This window comes from Panicum virgatum, chromosome 3N (genome assembly GCF_016808335.1).
Source record: "Panicum virgatum strain AP13 chromosome 3N, P.virgatum_v5, whole genome shotgun sequence".
Lineage (NCBI taxonomy): Eukaryota > Viridiplantae > Streptophyta > Magnoliopsida > Poales > Poaceae > Panicum > Panicum virgatum.
Window position 1 is genome coordinate 2,667,907 of NC_053147.1, and position 22,565 is coordinate 2,690,471.

The 22,565-nt window shown below is 44.1% G+C and overlaps 4 protein-coding genes across 5 annotated transcripts; 1 reads left to right on the top strand and 3 right to left on the bottom strand.

The window, feature by feature from the left end:
* Window positions 1–1,565: 1,565 nt before the first annotated feature.
* LOC120663689 (signal peptidase complex catalytic subunit SEC11A-like) lies at window positions 1,566–4,147 on the bottom strand. Its single transcript, XM_039942583.1, has 8 exons — window positions 3,989–4,147; window positions 3,311–3,423; window positions 2,714–2,785; window positions 2,538–2,573; window positions 2,381–2,426; window positions 2,150–2,237; window positions 1,997–2,054; window positions 1,566–1,810 (listed from the first exon to the last, which is right to left on the bottom strand). The coding sequence occupies exons 1-8, from the start codon at window positions 4,065–4,067 to the stop codon at window positions 1,760–1,762; spliced, it is 543 nt and encodes a 180-aa protein (XP_039798517.1). The 5' UTR covers window positions 4,068–4,147; the 3' UTR covers window positions 1,566–1,759.
* Window positions 4,148–6,978: 2,831 nt separating this feature from the next.
* LOC120663690 (magnesium-chelatase subunit ChlI, chloroplastic-like) lies at window positions 6,979–9,101 on the bottom strand. Of its 2 annotated transcripts, XR_005670579.1 has the most exons (4): window positions 8,934–9,101; window positions 8,756–8,844; window positions 7,499–8,638; window positions 6,979–7,156 (listed from the first exon to the last, which is right to left on the bottom strand). XR_005670579.1 is itself a non-coding variant. In XM_039942584.1 (3 exons), exons 1-3 carry the CDS (start codon window positions 9,055–9,057, stop codon window positions 7,580–7,582), a joined length of 1,272 nt encoding a protein of 423 aa, XP_039798518.1. In that variant the 5' UTR covers window positions 9,058–9,101; the 3' UTR covers window positions 7,323–7,579. The 2 variants fall into 2 exon arrangements, 1 of the variants encoding a protein (XP_039798518.1); XM_039942584.1 differs by lacking the exon at window positions 6,979–7,156 and having other exon boundaries at window positions 7,323–8,638.
* Window positions 9,102–9,739: 638 nt separating this feature from the next.
* On the bottom strand, window positions 9,740–12,481 carry LOC120663691 (RNA polymerase II subunit A C-terminal domain phosphatase SSU72-like). Its single transcript, XM_039942585.1, has 4 exons — window positions 12,138–12,481; window positions 11,685–11,830; window positions 11,448–11,566; window positions 9,740–10,300 (listed from the first exon to the last, which is right to left on the bottom strand). The coding sequence occupies exons 1-4, from the start codon at window positions 12,368–12,370 to the stop codon at window positions 10,196–10,198; spliced, it is 603 nt and encodes a 200-aa protein (XP_039798519.1). The 5' UTR covers window positions 12,371–12,481; the 3' UTR covers window positions 9,740–10,195.
* A 2,117-nt stretch (window positions 12,482–14,598) lies between these two features.
* Window positions 14,599–21,581, top strand: LOC120663694 (chaperone protein dnaJ GFA2, mitochondrial-like). The gene is made up of 18 exons (XM_039942587.1): window positions 14,599–14,739; window positions 14,834–14,912; window positions 15,007–15,057; window positions 15,812–15,903; window positions 16,284–16,367; window positions 16,466–16,504; window positions 16,700–16,795; window positions 17,928–17,966; window positions 18,050–18,137; window positions 18,219–18,283; window positions 18,575–18,649; window positions 18,851–18,923; window positions 19,326–19,417; window positions 19,538–19,609; window positions 20,626–20,682; window positions 20,797–20,845; window positions 21,031–21,097; window positions 21,184–21,581. The coding sequence occupies exons 1-18, from the start codon at window positions 14,686–14,688 to the stop codon at window positions 21,275–21,277; spliced, it is 1,266 nt and encodes a 421-aa protein (XP_039798521.1). The 5' UTR covers window positions 14,599–14,685; the 3' UTR covers window positions 21,278–21,581.
* The last annotated feature ends 984 nt before the right edge of the window (window positions 21,582–22,565 follow it).

Here is a 22,565-nt window from a genome sequence, read left to right on the forward strand (position 1 = left end):
TCTCAGAATCAAGTATAAAAAAAATGAAAAATCTTCTCAGAGTCTGCGTAGGAACCATCTGAGTCTGACATTCAAATAACTCAATATTGATCAACTATAGAAGAACAGGAGAATTGCAAGGAAGAAATTTTCATTATCATCGAGAAATTGAAGGACAGACACATAAAATCGAGCTTGATTTTTCTAGTTTGCAAAACAAAATCTCTCCACAAACAAAACAATAAAATATGCAGCTGCACTCCTATCTATCCTCAAACAATGCACCCTTCATTCAGAGGATTTGACCTTAGCTTAGAAGAGAATGGAGCAATTAATCCAAACCATTCTGGCAAACACCTAACCACTTTTGACAATAAAAGTTCCACGGAAAATTAAGGAGGTCAAAGCTCTATCAAAACTACAAAGATTTGCCAGCTACTGACAGGCTGTCACCGTCACCAAAGACCAAACAACAATGCAGGACGGCTGGGATGAGTCTCCGCTGACTCGGGCCACTGATGTGTGGGCTCCACGTGAGCGTGGCCCACACATCAGCCACAGTGTCCCGCTGACTTAAAGTCAGCGGATCCGGTTCCGGACGGCTGGTCCAGTAACCCTGGTACTGCAAAAGTACAGCAAAACTGCGACCCAAAAGTGCCGCCCCAGCAATGACAACCAGAGAGGCAGAGACCATGGGATGAAACGAAAATGAAACCTGCAGAACAGTTTGGAATTCAAACCGAGTCAGAACTCCAAAATTGGATCTCAACATCATGTCGATTCTGGCACCGGCAGATGATCGAGTGCCTTGCAAGTGACACTCTTGACCAGTCAGATTGAGACAAACAGATGGCATGGAAACCTGTCGACTTCATCATGTCAAAATCTCAGAAAGTTTGCTCCCGCATGACAGTTGACAACTGAAAATTGCAGGTCTGCAATTTTAGGCCAGGAACCACACCATAAAGTATGTTCTGACAATTTCAATTGATCACTCATCTGATTCATAACTCAAAATCAGGGTTGGACTGGTTCGCTACCAATGGAGAGAATTCCAATTATTCCAAGGTCGGAAAAGTTTGAGACTGGAGAAACCACCTGAATGCTGAGATGGCACGCAAATTGGGTACTGCTGTCTAGGAGAAATTGGATCACCTTCTGATTCTGATGCATGTGCCTGTCAATCTGCCGCCCATGTTTTAGATCACATTGCAATTTGGGCTTCAGTCTAGAAGCCTCCCCAGTCAACCACAGAGTACCTGCCAATGCAACCCCTATGATGACGTGTAATTCTACATCTGTTGGCTAGGTTACTTTCAGTCTATGCTAATGTCAAGGTAAAAGTGTTGTACCTGTATATCCTCTATGAATATTATTTGCAAGCCATGCTAATGTTTCTTTTCTTAATTTAATGCTTATTTGTTGAACATGTAGTTTACAAAGGTCCTCAAGCATCTTGGTTTTCCTTCCTTCTTATTTAGGTTCTTATAACCTCAAGTTTAGCTTGGTATTCAAATCAGTCAAATTTCAGTGGTATTATCAGAATTAGACTGCCCTTTGATGGCATGCCAAGATTTTTCCAGAAATGAGAAGTAACCCTTATCAATTGCAATTACAGATTCAACTCACGAACTATGAAGTATCAAAAGATAGACATTGTAAGAGAAACTGACTATTAGATTAATGTCATGCTCAAAATACATGAAATTTTCCATTTGTTACATGGTAGAACAGAATGACATCATAGGGTCACTGCTCACACCATATGAGGTTGATATCTTTAATCCTTCGATGTTATGACCAGCAAGCCCAGTGCACCCATCAGCAGGTACTGCAGTAAGAGACAACACATCTAAGCAGCCCTTTCGATACTAATTCTGAGAACAATCTAGAAAATAAATAACCCATCTACTTGCCTAATCTACACTAAAAAGGAGAATACGCAACATGCCCTATCAACATATAGCAAAAAATGTTCTCTTCTCAGGTAGGCATAAAACAGCAAGTATGAGCATACCTTAATAATTGGCTTCTCGGTCATGACAATTGTAACCCAGCCGACATATGGAAGAAAGCTATTCGCAGTATAAAAGGTTAAGTCAAATATCATTTTTAACCAGGTGTTGCAACAGGTCAATGCTGTCTATGTTGACTCATTGAGGATTCTCACCCTACAGCACGTCCCATGATGTGATGTTGCTGGAGCCAAAGCTGACCGTGTGCATATAAAAGTCGGTCATCCCCAAAATTATTGTCGCCTGAAAGGCCAATTAAGTATACATTGTAGAGACATGCGCAGTAGATCATTTACTAGCAGTTGTTGGTTATCATTCTCCATTATTCAATATCAGACAGCAGTTCAATAATCTGAAAACAACATTGGTCGCAAAAGAATTGATACCTTTTGTGAGGATGTCAACTTCTGCAGTGTCCTGACGTTCGTGGACCTACAGAGGGAGAAGAGTAAACAAACTGAGTCAGCAAACAGAGCAAACATGAAAGTTCAGAGCAAATATCATTGCTTGATGTGAACTATTAAGACTCCAATATGTATTTACCTTAATCACACGGTGCACAATTGGAATTTCACGACCCTACATAGATAACAGCTAAATGATATGTTAGTGTTTCCAGAGAATTGTATAGGCAGACATTAGACATGACGATGAGGCATACATAAAAACTGATGAATTTGTGATCCATCTGATTATTCACAACTAAGCAGTAGACTTACATCGATGTTAAAAACAACTATTTCTCCTGTGCGGATAGGGTCTTTGCTCATGTGCAAAAACAGGATATCACCCTGTAAAGCGGATAAATAGCCATTCAGGCATACTGATGTAAAAGATGCTGGCACTTCATAAAGATACAGATAATAAACCTTGAAGTCAAATCTAAGCAGGAGATAATATTCACCATGACGGATCAGCAGCTAGAATGGCACACATCTTAAAAAGGGAAAAATCCTAATTTTCAAGTAACTATGCAGCCATTCACCATCTGCAAACTACCAGAACTTCTAAGGGACCACATACATTTGTAAGAGAATGGAAATTCTCCTCTTTCCGCAGTAGTTTCTGAAGTTCAGATTGGTGCTAGCTAATCATGGTTGATCAGTCATTTCTAGAGAGGTATTTTATCATGGGAAGGGAAAAAAATGCATGAGCCATCCAACTAAAGCCCAAGCCCACAACTAACTAAAATAGCAAACCACCAGTATCACTGTTTACAGTCCCATGTCCTAGCAGCTAAGCATCCGGTGTGTAAATATGATGCAAACAGCAAACATACTGAGCTCATTGACAATTTGTGTAAGGAGATAACTCACCCTCTTAAATCCAGGCTCCATGCTACCAGAAAGAACCACTACCACTGGGGACTGGCTCCCTGTCACAACTATCAATCCCTTCCATATGATCAATGCTGAGGTAACAATCATGCCTGCCAAGAGGAACGTTTAGGAGTTATAAAACTCCATCATGGTTGAGGGAAAATATCTAATTGCAGCGCGTTATACCCCAACCAGTAACTAGCAAAGGCAAATAACGTGGTAACAACAAGCCAACCCTTCCTGAGCCCCAAAATATCACAAATGTCTGATACAAAAAACTTTTGCAAGCAAAAGAATAGTGAGAGGTATAGACATTTCTCGAGAGTGTACGCATTAAGCGAGAGCAGGGAGGAAGGAAAATCTCAGGTCAGCTCTCTACGACTGTCATCCAGTGCATTTGCTATTCATATTTCACTCCCATTACCATGTGATTCTTTAGCCAAAAAGAGGAAAAAGAAAAAAAGAAAGAAGAAGACGGCGGCAGCAGATCAAGAGAACCTTCGCACCCCCGATCTTACAGGCCAAAACCCTCCCAAAATCTGAATATAACGGGACTGACCACAACCCAAGAAGTACACGGCTCCCCAAGTAGCAACGCATCGATCTGAACTCCAGAAAACAGAATCAGGAGAGACGAAGAGGAGGAGGCAGGCTGTGGCAGAGAGCGTCACCGACCGAGGTTGATAATCTGCAAGAGCACGTGGCGGACCTGCATCGATCGGATCGACTCCAGCGTGTCGCCGACGAACCCCATCTCGCCCGGCGGCGAGGTCACGACGGGGGAAGGAGCGGGGGAAGGAACGGGAAACAAGGAAGCCCAGATGATGGACCGTGAAGTCGTGGACGCCAGGAGAGAACTCCCGACCCAGCGCCTGGGGTATTTTTGGGCCGGAAAATCCTCAGGGCCATTTGGTGCAGCCCAACTCCAGCCTGCCATGGTAGGTAGGCCAGTCATTTGAGGCCGGGCCGGCTTACAAATCCTCTGATTTCCTCCAAATGTGTACAGTATTTTTTTAATAAAAAAGGTGTGTACAGAAATCTTTTTTGTAATGGTTTCATGTATGCTGAAGAAACGGGGCAATGCGCCTCTCTTTCTAAGGCCTGTTCCTAAAAATTTTGCATAGTACCTGTCCCATCGAATCTTCGGATACAGAGCATTAAATGTAATTGAAAAAAACTAATTACAAAACTATCTTATTAGCACGAGCTGAATCTTTTAAACCTAATTAATTCATAATTAGATATTATTTGTTAACTAACAACGAAATGTGTGCTACAGTACCAAAACTCAAACTTTTTCACCAACTAAACACACCCTAAAATACCATCAGGTCTCTACAAGCCTATGAATGTTGTCACTTTGCATTTCGCAATGATACTCGTTAAAAAGCCTTGTACGGTGGTTGGGGCAACTTGCCGCTCATCGATTACAATACCTCGTCACTCTCGTGCAAACTGATGCATGCTACTTAAAGATGTTTAGTGCCTAATATACACTCCCAAAAAGTAGTTTTCGAAATAAACTCGAAAATATCAGCTCCAACAGTCCCTAAACTGATGCCCAATATTCCCGCAGGCCCAATCCTGACGGAAATCCAAGCCATTTTTGCCTCACTCGGTTGCCCTCCCAATCGCTGAAGTGGAGCAGATCCTGCACTATTTCTTCTCCCTGGACGCCAGTTTTCCTCCTCATCTGTCCTCCCGCAACACGCAACGGATAACCTCCATAGGTGATGCCGTGCAGCTCTGCTTAGACCGCCATAGCTTGCAGGTGGAGGAATGACTAGTGAATGTTGGGGCTGCGAGTTGCTACAGGAAGAGCAGACATGCTTGGCCTTGATGGCTGTGGAGCTCGGATTGGGAAAAGTGGAATGATGGGTGCAACTGACGAGTGGGTGCTTCGGTAGAGACAAAAGGGAGGACGGAGGAGAGGGGCATTGGAGGCTTGCTAGGGACGAAGGGGTGAGAGATAAGTGGATGATGTGGCAGCAATTAAATTATTTTGGAAGTAAATTTTGGGAAACTGTTGGAAGAGAAGGTCTTTTTCCCTCCCAATAATTTTTGGCAAGGTCTGAAAACTAGTTTTTTAGGACTTCAATTTTTAGGCACTCTTGGAGATGCTAGCAGCTTGCAATACTCCTTACCTAAAATCTCGGAGGGGGGGGGGGGGGGGGGGGGTTGAAACGGTCCCCACCCGTGTTTCATTAAGAGGAAGCGACTGCCTCGGCTCTTAACCCGACCGAGAAACCCCCCGAACCCTGGCCCACCAGCGAGGGAGATTTTTTTACCCCGCGGCATCGGAAATTTGCGTCCCCCAGGACTCGAACCCGCGCCGCGAGGGTGCCGCCAGCCCCAGCCGGCCAACTGGTCGTAGGGGCCTTAGGCGCAATACTCCTTACCTGCTCTGCTAGGTATGCAAACACTGCGCTTGTTGGCACCACAATGAAAATAAACTACAAGAACTCATCACAGCTAGACATGTTTTATGGCGCTGACGATAACCGAGCTATAATCTGCAGTCCAAGCTATAAAGCCCGTTAGAGATAGTCAACAAGACAACAACTTCACAGAACAAATCAGAACGAGCAAGCTACTCTCTGTTTTCAATGGACAAAAACCATGACAAATTGGGTCACCACAAACCTACCATTTTCAATCGACGAAACCATGACAAATGTGGAAGAAATACCTTAATCCAAGCATTAAAAAAAAACTTGTGAGACTAATGAGCATTTGCTGAGCGAAAAAGAAGTTTCAAAAGCTAACAAGATGAAATCAATTCCAATCTAGTGAGGATGTTACATGAGTCCTAACCAAACAATTTAGGAAAACACTAACAGATATTAGGGCTGGCAAACCCATCATTCTCAATTGACAAATCCATGCTAAATGTGCATGACAAACTTCAATCTAACAACACAAAATATTCCGGACTAGTCAGCATTAAGTGATTCAGCAAACAAAATAAGGCCAGAAGGTAACAAGACAACCGATTATATTAGTTACATAGCTGACTGACAAAACTAATTAGGAAAAAGTGTTGAGATATAGAGGCTGACAAAACCTATACCATTCTCCATTTACAAACCAAAATTTTAAGTGCACAAACCTTCATATCAGTGAGCATTAGAGAAAAGTTGTAGACAAAACTAGCAACCTTGAAAATTGGGTAAAGATACCCAACAAACCAGGATTCTCCAATGAGAAAACCAAATAAAATGGTCATGGCAACTTTAAGTCATGCATTATGCTCACGAAGCACTCCAATGAATAAGCAGTAAATAAATGGTTGCTGGAGAAAAATATTTACAAAAAAGGTATAATGATACTGAGGCAGACAAAACATTAGTAGCTCAGAAAACATACGGAATGAGAGAGCATTAGAAAAAGAAAGGTGAGAGATGAAACTATATAGGGAAAAAATAGGACATATCAGGCTGACAAGCGAACGATGCCCGAATCTTAATTGGCATACAATTGAGCATAACAAAACCCACAGATAAGTTGCAAAGACACAATCTTATCAATATGCCAGCTCAAAGTACTAAACTGAGAGCAATATTTGCCCAAATTCTGAAATGGAACAACCCGACAGAGATGTCATTTGAGTGATACAAAAGTACTGATACAGTGAGATCTCAGCTAATTGTGTATCTACACCCATGTTCCGAAAGTCTGTTTACCTTCCTTTTATCACGAAAACATGCCAAATTACACCTCACATACTATACAGTTAGCTTCATATCAATTAATTGCCTCAAACTAGGATCACTTAAGTTTTCTCATTACCAGATAAGCAGTGCATATTCATTTTTCAAAATATTCAGCATCCCAACACTATGAAACTTCCTTAAAAGCATGCATTAAATACCTTAAAAACTGCAAAGTAACTAAATCTATTTCAACTTCTACCATTCAACATCCCCCATTTGATACAGCAATATCAGCTGTCTCAGAACCCGCAGATTGGTACTACGGTTGCACAAGGTCTAAATCATACGCTTAGATATTCAAACAAATCTACAGGATAATGCATTAGTATATACTGCGGAAATTATGCTCTACTTCAGTCCAATCACTACAAGATTGAGTTACAAGGAAGACCAAAATGCACAAAAAACATCCTCGCCTCATAACATGCGTTCCAAGGGATTCTACATTATGACACTAGACGCACAAAATTGATATCCGTAATAACATTATAACAGCAGAACAGGAGGCCTCCAGCCAAAATTTGTGGCCGAGGACATTTACCTCAAGAACATTCTAGCTAAAGACTTCGTAAAACTTCTCAATGACAAGCAAACCCGAGTCAATGGATTCAAGTGGATCCTTCCGAAGCCGATGCCTCAGGCAGTTCGGAATGACAGTAGCAATGTCCTCCACTGTGACCTTGTCCCTTCCTTTCAATGAGGCCAACGCCTTGGCAGCCCTGTTTGTGACGATATCACCTCTGAGCCCATCAACATTCAACTCAGAGCACACCTTGGATATCTTGACACGGAGGTCATGATCGATCTGCACGGCACCAAGGTTACTCCGTGCGGATGAGATCTGGTCCTGGAGCTTCTCCTGCTCCTCTTTGTACGAGTCACGGAAGGCCTTTGGGTCTCTGTCGAACCGAGCCCTCTCTTCCACGATTTTCACCCTGAGCTCGGCGTCCCTGACCGTACCGACCTGCGCGTGCATCCCGAACCTGTCCAGCAGCTGCGGCCGGAGCTCCCCTTCCTCCGGGTTACCAGAGCCGATGAGGATGAACCGGGCAGGGTGGGATATGGAGATACCCTCCCTCTCCACCGTGTTCCACCCCGACGCGGCAGAATCCAGCAGCACATCGACGAGGTGGTCGTCCAGCAGGTTGACCTCGTCGACGTAGAGTATCCCCCTGTTGGCCTTGGCGAGCAGGCCCGGCTCAAAGGCCTTGACGCCCTCGGTGAGGGCCTTCTCGATGTCGATGGTGCCGCAGACCCGGTCCTCGGTGGCGCCGAGGGGCAGGTCGACCATGGTGATCTTGGCGGTGGTGACGGGGAGGCTGGTGTCCCCCTGGAGGACCCGCTCGCGGACCTCGGGGCCCATGACCTCCGGGTCGTCCGGGTCGGAGTTGAAGGGGTCGCCGACGACGACGGGGATGTCCGGGAGCAGGTCGACGAGGGAGCGCACGGTGGTGGACTTGCCGGTGCCCCTGTCGCCCATGATCATGACGCCGCCGATCTTTGGGTCGATGACGTTGAGCAGCAGGCAGAGCTTCATCTCGTCCTGCCCCACGATCGCCGCGAACGGGTAGACGGGGCGCTGGCTCTCCTTGGCGGCCGACGCCGTCGCCTCCTGCGCGAATCGAGAACCGGCGCGGCGCCGCGCGCATTTGAGAAACGGCCCCGGCGAATGCGAAATGCGAGCGCGCGCGCCGGGGGGGGGGGGGGGGGGGGGGGGGAGGATACTTACCTTCTCGGCTGCGGTGGGGGCGGCGACATTGCAGACGGTGAACCGGCCGCGGCGGAACCCGAGCCCCTTACTGGACGGCGGAATGCGCCCTGCGAGCAGGCTGGAGAGTGAGGCGAGCATTCGACTGGGCACCCGTGAGTGAGCTGGGAAACAGAGGGGGGATGTAAGATGTTGTTACCTGAGGATGCCGCGGCGGCGAGGGAGAGAGGGCGGGAGATGGAGGCCGGGAGGAGGGCCCTTGCGGCGGCGGTGGGGGAGAAGGTGGAGAATGGGGAGGCCATGGCGGTGGGGAGGAGGCGCATGGACTTGCCGGTGAGGCTGTGTGGAAGGGGAGGAGGAAGGGGATAGGAGGAGGAGATGGGCGGCCGGGCTAGGGGATAAGCCGCGCGATCCACGAGGGGTGCTGCGATTGGAGGAGGCGGCGCTGGGCCTGCTGGGCGGAATCGCCACGACAAGGCCCGCTCGGAACTGCGATTGTGTGTGTTGCTGTCTGATGACATCGCCACGAATTTTGGCCTTTTGGGCCTTTCTCAGTGGACGCACGTGAGGCTCTCTTTCTTCTTCGTCACTCGTCAGTCATCAATCCTAAGATTGTCGAATTCAGTTCAGAAGATGGAGGAAAGAATTTGAAGTGGAGATGACACTTCAACCAAGTCGTGCATCATGGCTTTTTCTTCATATTATGATTGGATGAAGAGATTCAGGCAACTGGTTAATTCACTGGAACAAAAAAACGCCGAAATTTACAAACTGTGGAAGATGGCAGTTCGAATTCCAACAGATTATGTTTAAGAGTTAGGGGCCAAATAATCTGAAGCAACTGTGGCTGGCGAATACATGTCACATACAGCTAAGATGGTAGTCAGAACAGAAACAGAGAGGCAGCTTGGAAGATGTCTACCCGGATCCTGGCACCAGCAGACGATCCATCGCCTTGCAGATGACACTAGTCTGGGCGTGATAGAAACCAGCAAGCAAGCAAAATGACATGAAAAGCTGTCGGCATCAATGTTGATATCATTGAAATCTGCTGCAGCGTGTGACCAGAAAAATACATGAATGCATCCAAAGCGATTTTTAGCCAGTCAGGCAGCGAGAAATGCAAGTCCTGTTTGCATGGCTTTGCTTTCTGAATTTTGCTACTACCTACTAACAACTCCAAACAGAACCCAGACTCATGACTCAAATCTAAACAATATTACAACTTGGATGAGGAGTTCAAGAATCAAGAGGATGGCTTCATGCAACATCAGCATCATCTGTACCATCCAACACTGATAACACAATGAAAAACAGCTACCAGTTAATTCTTCAGCATGGGAGAACCTGAGCGACACTGCCACAACGTTGATGCTTCATTGCAGTGCAGATTTTGCTAGAATGCAAGAGTTATCCACCGTCCACTGCTGCCTCTTGAGTCCCGCTCAGGAGTTATACAAGTTAGTAGAATGCAATGCTGTATGCAAGCCTCCGCTTGTGCTGCTTCTCGAATCCAGTAATCAGGTCATCGATAATTTCCTCCCAGTCGCCATCAATTGCTTCAAGCTAGAACAGAAAAAGATATACATAAATTAACTTTCCTGACCAAAAACAAACACAGCTGCTTTGGTACAGTCAAATTTGTATGCAGTAACTTGGCAAAACTGAGTATTTGCCATGAGGTGCAGTCATGCACATCATTTTGGCAAAAAAAAAAGACAAGAACAAAAGGGCATTCTGCAATGATAACTGGTTAGGGGCATTACATACATGAGGAAACAAAAGAAATACCTCAAATAAACATCATTTTATCAAATAAGATGGAAAGTTCTTTACACTGAGGATGCTGATTTCTCCTGCACTATTTTTCAAGGAACAAGAGGTCTCAAGATATGAACTACTATATATTTGATCAAAATTCAAGAGGAAGCCTTATTTCCAAAATCAGTGGTAACGGGGGGTTCTACAGATCTATGAATGTTACCAATAATACCAACATTCAAGTAGAAAATCAAAACATGGGATGATGGGAATTACACAAATTTGAGCTTATTAACCGTAGATATCAAACACAACACCTATGAAACACAACTATATGCACAAATCAGGGCAATTGAATTACGTGAGAATCCACTTGTTGAATACAGTTTGCTATAACCATAACAATGGCAGAGCAAGAAATGAATGAAAGCGTTGGTTAGCAAAGACACTTCTATTGCTACTTCAGTATACGATCATGCTAGGAAATGCAGGAACACACCCTGCAGGATTCCCACTCAATTGCCAAACCCTAGCCACTAGGCAGCCTTTCCTATCTCTGCATTCCCATTCTCCTTGCTCCCATCAATTGACTCCCACCACCACTAGCAAATCTCCCTCCCTCCCTACCTCCCTGAGAGTGCAATGAGATCAGTGGATGACAACTTCGACCCTCAAACAAGATTAGGAGTGTAATGGAAAGCTTGATTCCCTTTGGGCATTTGACCCATTCAGGTGGCATCTACTTTGATTTTTATCATTCAGTTTATATTTACTTGAAATCTTGAACTAACACTTAATTTTAATTCTACTGCCAACTTAAGCACATTTATAGGTCCCTCGTCTACGTGGCATTAGATCCCCCGTACTTTGGCAAGTTACTGAATACTGACTGCTCATCCAGTTAACAGTGGGGACAGCTTATGCACTACATAATGTTATGTTACTTTGATACCTTCTGGCATAACTCTACAGCAAGCTTTGCCCCAACACCAGCTTCTTCATGGTTATCTTTGACATCCATATTGATTATCGGCACGCTCTTCATCAGCTTTGGCTCACGGTTATTCATATCTGGACACAAACAACATATTTTGCTTCCATTAGTGAATGCCCACTTTTAACCGCCTGATGGATGAATCTATTCTCCTAGACCAAAATCAAGCTCCTGTTGAGAGGTGAATGAATTTACCTTCAACAACCAAGTCGAAGACCCTCTCCTCAAATGTCATTATCATATCAAACACCCCATCGCCAGCATTGTCCTGCCACCGCTGAGGTGCCAGCTTCACTGAGGTGTTCCTCTTCAGCATTGGCAGCAGCCCGTTCCTCTTGTACCTGGATGGTTCACCACAGAAAATACGCAGTTTGAAGTTATCATGCAGGATGACCGAGAATGCAAGAGGAACACACAAACAAACGAGGAGAAACATTCCTGACGGCCCAATCAGAAAAATTGCATAAGATCAGTATGATTGCTATCTGTTTCCATCAAATGCACGCTAAATCTCGCACGAACCCCATCCAAAACCATAAAAAATCAACGGTATTTTCCCAAATCAATCAAATAAAAGGAGCATCAATACGCTTTAGGGGCTCCCCGGGCTGAGTAGAGGGAAGATGATAATAGAGTGTTTGTACTGACAGGTCCGGGTCCTTGCGGCGGAGGTCGTCGTAGATGGCGCCGTAGGGGGTGCCGAAGTCGTAGACGTTGGGCTCGTGGAGGGAGGGCCCGGGGAGCTTGACGTGGGTGCCGGTGCCGTAGGACTCGACGTCGAGCCCCGCGCGCCCCAGCTGCGAGTGCGCCTCCATGCTCCGGTTCATGTTGGACGAGCACACCATCGCGAACCGCCACCTCTTGCCCTCCGCAGCCACCATCTCGGCTCCGCCGCCGGCGAGGCAGGGGTCCCGTCGGGTCAGGCTCGCCGCTGGCCGCTCTCTCTCTCTCTCGACCGCGCTCTGACCTGAGGCTGGTTCGGGACGATGCGCTTTGAGATTCGGGTGGGGGGGGGGTGCGGTTGTCTTGGACCGGAGCTTCCCAATTCTGCCCATTAGGCCTTTTTTAAAGTGCCTTATTCGCGCTAAGGGTAGTGGTGTGGAAGCCCAAACAGAGAGCCTTTTTCATGGGCTGCCTCCTGAGCCGATTCAAAAAGACATCATGCGGCCTGTTTCTACTGGTATTCTTTTTTAGGTTGTCTCTATTTCTACTGGTATTTTCAGTAGGCACATCCGCACATGCTCCGTACGGGAGTAGTACAACTCAAATCTTCATTACTATAATTTTATGTGGAAGGGAATAGGGTTCATTAGCCTTGTGGCCTCGGAGGTAAGAGCATCTTTAGCAGTTTTTTATTTCCCAATAAACTTCTACTATTGTGAAAAGTAGGTGCTTCAGCAGTTTTTCAATACATCTCTCTTTCTCAATAACTATTGGGTTGTTCCAATATTTCACCCTAACTTCTCTCAAATAAAGGAAAAGTTCATGGTCTTCCAATACAAGTTATATTGGGATAAAATTATTGAAAGATTGTAAAAGTATCCCTCCCAATAATCCAAGCAGTGGTGGACCCAGGGAATAAGCAGAGCTTGGGCCAATGTCATGCAAGTTTCGTTGAGTGCATTTCATCCTCACTAGAACATGCAACAAATACGTATGCACTAGCGGCGACAACATCTCCACAGGCCAGTAGGTGCAGAGCTTCATCCATCGAAGTCTGAATCATGGCCCAGGGTCGCCGAACCCTGGGTCCGCCCCTAAATCCAAGGAAATGGTATTGGGACATCCAATAACATTTTATTGGAGTGTTTACTGGAGAATTGATGGAGATGTAAGCTGATGAGGGGAGGAGCTTTGAATCATCCTATATGTCGGTCATCCAAGACAACTAGACAAGTGATAATCTAATAAGACACTTGGATGTCAGATCTAGTGTCGATTGTCGAAGGAGAGGGAGGTGAGATGGCTCACATCAGTTTACGTCTTGTTAATTATGGTCATGCTATGAAGTTGATTTTCATTCGCGGTCTTGAGAGGAAGGTAGCAAAGTGAAACAACAATGAGGAGAAGCAACGCAACCGAAGGACGTAGTATTATGCGAAGATAACAACCACCTCAACTGAAACTCTGAGCAAACTCAATCGAAAGCGGTTGATCACTCAATTTTAATTTAAGTTTTAGGTTTAAAATTTACGAGGTGATTAATGACATAATATCCTATATTAAGGGAGTAATTATTATATTATTTGTTTCTTAGGATTATTTTAGTGTTAAATGCTCTAGCATACAAAACATCCATAAGATTTTCTTATTTTCTATTTCGAATAAAGTTATGATGGTCTATGCCCCCATTCAAATCTTTTTTGAAACATACAAAAATTAGCTGATGCTTGGATAAAAGAAAGATAAATCTCATTTATGAGGCAGATTGTTTTTTTTTTGAATAAGTGAGGCAGATTGTTTGGGAAGCAGCCGAAATTGTATTCGGAGGGCTCGGTAGCGAAATGGACTTTCTTTCGATTTTCAAAATAGGACTCTAAGAGCAGCTCCAACAGACTCGCGAACTTGCTTTTGGATCGGTAAAGAAAGAAAAGAAGGCCCGAAGTCTGCTTCCAACAGACTCGCGAAACCCACCCGCTCGGAATCCAAGCGACCCCCGCTCGGCATCATTGGCGAGCTCCCCCCGCTCGGAATCGCTCCCGCGGGTGGGCCCTCCCTCGCGGGCAGCGCGCGGGGCCGCAGGGGTCGGCGGCGGGTCGAGGGGCGCGCGGGGCGGCGGGGCGCGAGGCGGCGGGGGTTGGCGGCGGGTCACGGGGCCGCGGCCGCGGGGCAGCGGGGTCGGCGGTGGGTCGCGGGGCGGCGAGGCGCGGAGCCGCACGGGCGGCGGCGGGGCAGTGGCCGGGCGGTGTGGCAGCGGGTCGGAGATGGCGCATGCGGTAGGGAGAAGATGAAGGGGAGAGAGAATGACAGGTGGGGTTCACTAGCAGTATAGATATGGAGAGTCCAGACATACAGAGGCTGTTGGAGTGAAATGAAATATGGATAGGGAATACTAGCTAAATGAATAGCTAAACGTGGTTAGAGAGAGTGGAATTTGAATAGGCTGTTGGAGATGCCCTAAAACCTTTTTCCACACGGCCCCCACTCGCCTTCGTGCCTGTTGCAAAGTAGGGTTCCACCGCCCACCTCCGCCGCCATGGCGCGCGCCGCCGCCTCAAGGCTCGCCGCCGCGGCGATGTCTTCCCCTACGGTGAGCTCCCTCCCCCAGTCTCTCATCCCCTTCCTTACTTTCTCCTCCATCCAACCCCGAGTCCCCGCGGCTAACCGCTTTGCCTCCGTGCCAGCGCGAGCTGTTCTCCCGCCACCTCGCCACCGCCGCCGCGGCCACGGCGTGGACCGGTCCGTCGCGGCTGTTCGAACCAGGTGAGCCGCTTTGCGTGGAACGTTTGATGCCTTCCGAATGGATTGCTCGAGGCAGGCCTGTGCACGTGTGTTGCTAATCCGGTGAACTGGGCAGGGAGGGAGCGGCGGAGCACGAGCTGGTGGTGCCCGAGCAGGTCTTTCCATGGTGAGTACATTGGTCGATATGATGTCTCACGTTTCCATTTTGTCATACGCAGTAGTTCATCTTGTGAAAGTAGCTGTGGCTTGATGTGCTACAGCTGGTCCTGAAATGACAATTAAAACAACCCACATGTTCTGGTTAAGGTTAGCCCATCTTTCTGCTTTCTGCCGGGGAGCCAGCATTTTTACCATTTGCATACAACTTCGTTGGATTCGTGTAATTAAATCATCTGAGTAATTTAAGAGCCACCACCCCAAGTGATCTCCAGTGCTATGTTTTTTTTCTCTGTTTTTGCACTACGAACAGATCATCTTCCGACCCCCCTCTCTCTGAAAAAGGAGAACAATTATTTTCATGTGACTTTAGCTTCTAAGAAAGCTGAGCTAATACTTAAATGAGGTGGTTACATAAAATTTAAGATTATCCCAAAAACAAAAATTTAAATGATGATCCATACACATAAAAAACAACAACAACAACAAACCTTTTATTTCCAATCAAGTTGTGGTAGACTAGAGATCATAAAACCCAACACTTGGCACCCCATATTCAAAAAAAAAAAAAACAACAGGGGCACGAAAATAAACAACTAACAAACAAATAACTGGATTGTCTTTGCGGTTGCTGATACTAAGTTTTCTTTGGTGCTTGGGGTTGCTTCTTAAGTAATTGTAAATTTTATTTCTTAAACGTGGTTGCTAATATTTTTTATGCACTAGTCGCCTTTAATAAAACATCTGCATTTCCATGATGTTAGCCACACGGAGGATGAATGCAAGGGATTATTATGATGTGCTTGGAGTGAGCAAGGATGCTTCTGCACCAGATATAAAGAAGGCATATTATGTGGTATGCATCTTTATTTGTCTTAGTGCGGATGTGCACCTCCTTTGGGAACAAAGCCAGGGTATTGTCTATTGATTGGACATCATTATACTTCTGGGGTTTCATATTCCTTAATTCCACAATGTTACTGTACTAGTGTACTTGAGTGCTGAACAGGAATGGCCCAAATGAATTTTGGTGTGTTGTTTGGCTTATATGCTTTTGTTTGTTCCACCAATGCAAATGCTACAGTACAAACTTGTTTGACCATTTATTTGTTGCATGCTGACTGTATCATCCTCTCCATAATTTTATTTCTTCCATTTTTGCTCTTGATTTGGTTTCATCTCCTTTGTGTAATCTGATAAACTTTTGTTTTTACTGATCTTATCATTCTTCTCCAGCTTGCAAAGAAGTTCCATCCTGATACCAATAAAGATGATGCTGATGCAGAAAAAAAGTTTCAGGAAGTTAACCGTGCCTATGAGGTATGAGGTTCTTGCAGATAATTTAGTTACCTTTTATGAAACATAAATTTGTATTACATGATCATTGTAAATGCTGATATTATCTGTGCATTTTTCAGATCTTGAAGGATGATGATAAGCGTGAAATATATGATCAGGTTATTGGCATGTCTTTTTTTTATGAAACAAAAATTGTGATAATATAAAACTATGATAAGCTTGTACCTTTTGTGTTTATCTTCACTTGCATAGCCGGTAGCAGGCTAGCAGCATTAACTTCCATAACTCATGAAACCTTCTTTTGCTATAACAGTAAAATATTTTGTGCTTAGTATAACTTTTGTAATTGGCAGCTTGGACCAGAAGCATATGAGCGTCATGCATCAGGCGGTGACCCAGCAGGGCAGGGTTTTCCTCAGGGTAACCCGTTTGGTGACATCTTCACTGATGTAAGAGTAATTGTCCTCGGTATTTTATTTTATGTATCATTAATTTGCCCTAGATTGATCTATACTCTCATTGTATTACACCTGTCATTTGGTGAAATTATCCATGAGACCTATGATTCACAACTTAAATATGCGATATTTCTGTTCGATTGTTTTGCCAGCTGCAACTGTGAAAAACAACAATAACAACAACAACAAAGCCTTTTGTCCCAAGCGAGTTGGGGTAAGCTAGAGATGAAACCCAAAAGACACAAAGGTCATGGTTCAGGCACGTTGATAGCTAGTCTCCAAGCGCTCCTATCCAAAGCTAGCTCCTCAGAGATATCCCAATCTTTAAGGTCTCTCTTAACCGACTCGTCCCAAGTCAGTTTAGGTCTACCTCTACCCCTCTTTACCTTATCAACACGTTTTAGCACCCCACTACGCACCGGCGCCTCCGGAGGCCTCCGTTGGACATGTCCAAACCATCTCAACCGATGTTGGATAAGTTTCTCCTCAATTGGTGCCACCCCTACCCTTTCCCGAATAGCTTCGTTCCGGACTCTATCCCTCCTTGTGTGCCCGCAGAACCACCGTAACATCCGCATCTCTGCTACACTCAGTTGCTGGACATGTCGCCTTTTTGTAGGCCAACATTCAGCACCGTATAACATCGCCGGACGAATCGCTGTCCTATAAAACTTACCTTTTAGCTTTTGTGGCACCCTCCTGTCACAGAGGACACCAGAAGCTTGACGCCATTTCAACCAACCAGCTGAGATTATATGCCTAACATCCTCATCAATGTCGCTATCCTTTTGTAGCATCGAACCTAAATTGTATGCAGGTGGCCATGAAAAATCATGTTACAAGATTGTAATTTTTTTATATGCAGTTCTATTATTTTGTTTCTTCTGCCTAGGCCTTTGTCTATGTTGTAACATGCAATGAACACAGCTTTTGATTTTAATATAAACAACATATTAACATTTGTCATGTGGCAGGCTAAACATGATTTGAACAGTACCTTCTCAATATTTAGCAAATTCCTCTGCTCATTTTTCAACTCTCTTATGCATATAATTAACTCCTGGTTTATCTAAATTTTAACTGTTATACGCACCTCATATATTTTAATTTTGTTGTCCACCAGATCTTTGATAATGCATACAGAGGAGGCCAAGATGTCAAGGTTCAATTAGTTTTCGCTGTATTTGTTTGCTTCCAATCAAACATGTAGATGCAATGGTTGTTTCTTCATCCCACATACTGTAGGTTTCTGTTGAACTATCATTCATGGAAGCTGTCCAAGGATGCAGAAAAACCGTTACATATGAAGCTGATACTTTCTGTGGAACTTGCAGTATGTGCTTCTGTTCATTTCATTGATGATTCTCCCCTTTTGTTCTTGTTTTTAATCTGAACTTCTATTTTGTTTTTGCAGATGGAAGTGGTGTCCCCCCTGGAACTGTGCCTAAAACATGTAAAACATGTAAAGGTTCTGGTATGGTAAGTATCCTTTGTCAACACATTTTGCCATGGCTGTTTCTTACGGATCAGCACCTCCAGTTAATAATAGATGGTATATTATCAAGTTGATTCCGTTCACAATTTCCTTCTGTTTTGGTTATTCAAAGCAATTTTTTTGCCACCAGCCCTGGAACTGAAAGTGTTAACTGTTTCCTTGTTCTGTCTTGTGTGCTTGGAGCTCCAATAACAGTATATTAGATAGGATTACCACAAAAGAAAAACAGTATATTAGATAGGAGTGCTCTGACCATCATGTTGCCATGAATGCAGATATTCATGCAGAAGGGTATATTTACTGTTGAATGTACGTGTTCGATATGCAGTGGAAGCGGAAAAATTGTGAAGGTGATTTTTTTTTCACTAGTACATTCATGCCTTGAAATGTTAAGCATCATTCTTGTTCGTGTCGTTTTGAGCATACTTACTACTTAGTTCTTTAGGGGCAAATTTTTCTGACAAACATTTTACTGCATACCTATATATGTGGTTTATCACTTGTGATGATGTTTTTTTTCTTCATGGCTTAACTTGAAAAATGATTTGTAGAATTTTTGCAAGACATGCAAAGGACACCAGGTAGTTAAGGGGAAAATGTCAGTCAAGCTAGACATAATGGCAGGTAAGGTGGAATTTTTCTTACTGATATATGCATATGCTTGACATGCTATCTGGATTTTGTGTTCACTATGCAAAATGTTAACTACATATATTTCTTTTTTCTTGGTGGTTTGTATGCTGTAAAGTGTAAACTAGTGGTATAATTAAGACTACTACTAGCCTATGTGGATTTAAAAGAGATTCCAACTGGCGTACTTGGTATTATACATATAACATCTTTTATGCACTAGCACTACTAAGTTAAATATACAAGGCAAATAAATTATTGAGCTGCCCTGTTATAAAATATAATTTTACCAAATCATTAAGCATTTCTGCAGTTATGCAATCACAGGTATTTATTGTGAAATGAATATTACCATACTTGTGTTTTGGGTATATTATAACTGGAATCCCTTTTCAGGAATTGATGATAATGACACCATGAAGGTTTTTGGTAAGGGCGGTGCAGATATTGAGCGCAATAAGCCTGGTGATCTTTATGTTACCATCAAGGTTCCATTTCAATTTTTCTTTCGTCTCTGTATATGCCAAATCTTGCCCTGAGCTTAGTCAGTACTATGCAAGATCTCAAGAAAGTAAAAGATGAAATTAATTTTCATTTTCCAATTACAGGTCAGAGAGGACCCTATCTTTCGACGAGAAGGCAACCATGTGCATGTTGATTCTGTTTTAAGCATTTCCCAGGTCAATCTTGTTCTTTTAACTTTTTTTTTGGTTTGCACTCTGATCAAGGTACATGTCCATGACGGTATGCAAGTTTCATCTTTGTTTCAAATAAATCAATTTACATCTTACTAGCAAGCACACAGTAAGCAATCCTGTTTTCTTTTGTACCATCACATGGTGTATGATGGATGTATCCGACTTGAGCTAGGATTTAGTTGACATTAGATATGTTTTTTTTCTTTTCTGGAGAGAGAAAAATGACAAAAGGTATACCATGAGAACTAACAAAGTGCTTGGATACCTTTTTTCCACTTGAACCCAGCCATAGAATTCAAGAAACTGCCTCCCACATGCAAGAGATTTATTTTTACACATCTTTTCGGTTACCTCTTTATCCATCCTTCCCTTCAATCTGAATTCTCATTCTGAGGCTTGTCTAGTGGCAACTGGGCAGATATGCCATCTGACCATTAGCCTCTATCAACACTGGCATTCCCACCACTCAAGTCTCCATTGACTCTTCCAAACACCAGACCACACAATCTCTTGATCTTTATTAGGCGCCACTTGCAGTAGATCTAACCAGTAAGTGTGCATGGCTGGACTAGGACGATTTGGTGTTGGTGGCAAGGGCAAGTAGGCACGGCCAGGCATGCCAGAGCAGCTATCACGGTCCCTCACACGGCTAGGCATGCCAGAGCAGCTATCATGGGCACTTACAAATACCAGTCAATGGAATTGGTAAGTGCACACTGCACTAGCCCAGAGCACAATGGTGTAAGGGACTAGTGCGTAGGTCTGTTGGGTGGAGGTGGATATCCATTCAGAGGCGTGGCATGTTAGTGATAGGCAGGCATGTGGGCGTTCCATGGCCGCAAGCACCCTGAGTCCTTGATTCTGCATACTGAGGCATGCATGATCAAGGTCACCAGTGCAGAGTTTGGTACTCTCTTTGGAATGCTGTCTAAATAGTCTCCCTCCCTCCCTCCCTCGAAGAGCACTAAATTCTAAAACAGTAAACTGCTCATTTACAGGCTGTCCTAGGTGGAACAGTCTCGGTACCAACCCTCACTGGAAATGTTACAGTCAAGGTATGTGTTCATTCTTATGACGTTTCACATTCTTCCTGCATGACTGCCAATCACTGCAGCATACCTCTACTTGATGTCCTAAGTCTTGCCATGCTCGTCATATTATTTGTCTAGGTTCGCCAAGGTACCCAACCGGGAGAGAAGGTCGTCCTTCGGGGCAAAGGTTTGTTACTGGAGTTACCATATGTCCTTTTTTAATGGATTTTTGTATTAGTTCATTAATCACTCTGGCCTTTTGCTCCTTGATAACTGGTGAAAGGGAAAGCATGCTGGATGATAGATATTATTTTTTTCCGTTCTTTTGTCAGATGATAGTAATGTAATTAACATATATACTTTTATTTTCAGGAATAAAAGCAAGAAACTCGTCAATGTTTGGGAATCAGTATGTTCACTTCAATATCAGGATTCCAACGTACGGCTTGCCACCTCCAGCAAATTATCATTTCAATTTTATTTGACAAAGCAGTAGGGTAATCACAAAAATATTCCTGTTTTCAGGGAGGTCACAAAACGGCAACGGGAGTTGATAGAGGAGTTCGATAAAGAGGAGTGCACAGATCGGGAAAGGGTTGCTGCGGCTGCCACCGGTTGAAATTTTCGGCCCCTGCCATTCATTGGTCATAGAGCCACCATTAGTTGATGGCCCCAGCCCCTCTATAAGGTGCTGTAGGCACCAAAACTTTGTAACATTTTGACCCTTATATAGCAGTTATCTGATGTATAATGTATATACATTACGCGCTGTTGCTACGCTAAATTATTGCAACAATTTCAATTCTTTATGATGCAGCTATGCATTATATGATGAACTTCTGAACTAGGGGACGGATCAAAGATAACGACAGTTTCCAGCCTTTGTGATTGTGACACAATGGAATGATGGCCTTCATTAATAATCTTTTGATGTGTGCCGTGTATGAAGAGTGACTGAGTGAGCCTTTGGAATTTGGCACAAGGAAGTTTGTATATGTCATTTTGTGAGACACTAATCTGTTTGCTTTATATACTGTTATTAAAAAAATGCTCGGTACATGCAAGTACATGCCGGTAGGGATGGCAATTTTACCCGCGGGTGCGGGTACCCGACGAGTGAGGGTATGGGTATGAAATTTTACCCACGGATATGTGTATGAGTATAAAATTTTACCTGCGGGTACCCAACAGGTACTCGAAATACAAAAAAAATAATCTAGTGAGCTCATTTCATTCACAAACTTTATATCTCATTTTCTTGTGATTGTATGAACTAAATAGACAGATAGTGAGATTGTGTGAACTAATAGATGTAAAAATGACATTTACATTTTGCTTATTATTTGTAGTGAAGCGTATAACTATTGTTATATTTTTTAAAATGAAATACACTAGAATTGAACGCATATACTTACATACAACTACAAAATAGATGTTGTAAATAGGAAAAAAAATGGTGTAAGATGATTCGTTTAATTCTAAAAATGCTTTGCGTTCGCTTATATGAATGGTAAATTCAAAATATGCTAGTCAATTCGACCAAATGATAGGTTATTTATGCTATTATTAAAATATCCGATGGGTATCCGAAACCCAACCCGTACCCGGTGGGTATGGGTATGGGTATAAAATTTTACCCGCTAGATTTCGCGGGTACGAGTATGCCTTAGAGTTTCGGGTATTGTCGCAGGCGGGTATTTGCTCTACCCGCACCATACTCGACCCGTTGTCATCCCTAGTGCCGGTCTAGAAAAAGAATGGAAAATAGGAGAAAGAGAAAGTAGGCCAGCGGCCAGCGCACATGCGAGAAGGATTGCACATGCAGCCCGTCATTTCGGCCCAACTTTGTGAACGGGAACTGGGCCCGGCCCCAGCAGGCTCACCGGCGGCTATGAGGAAGGGATCGG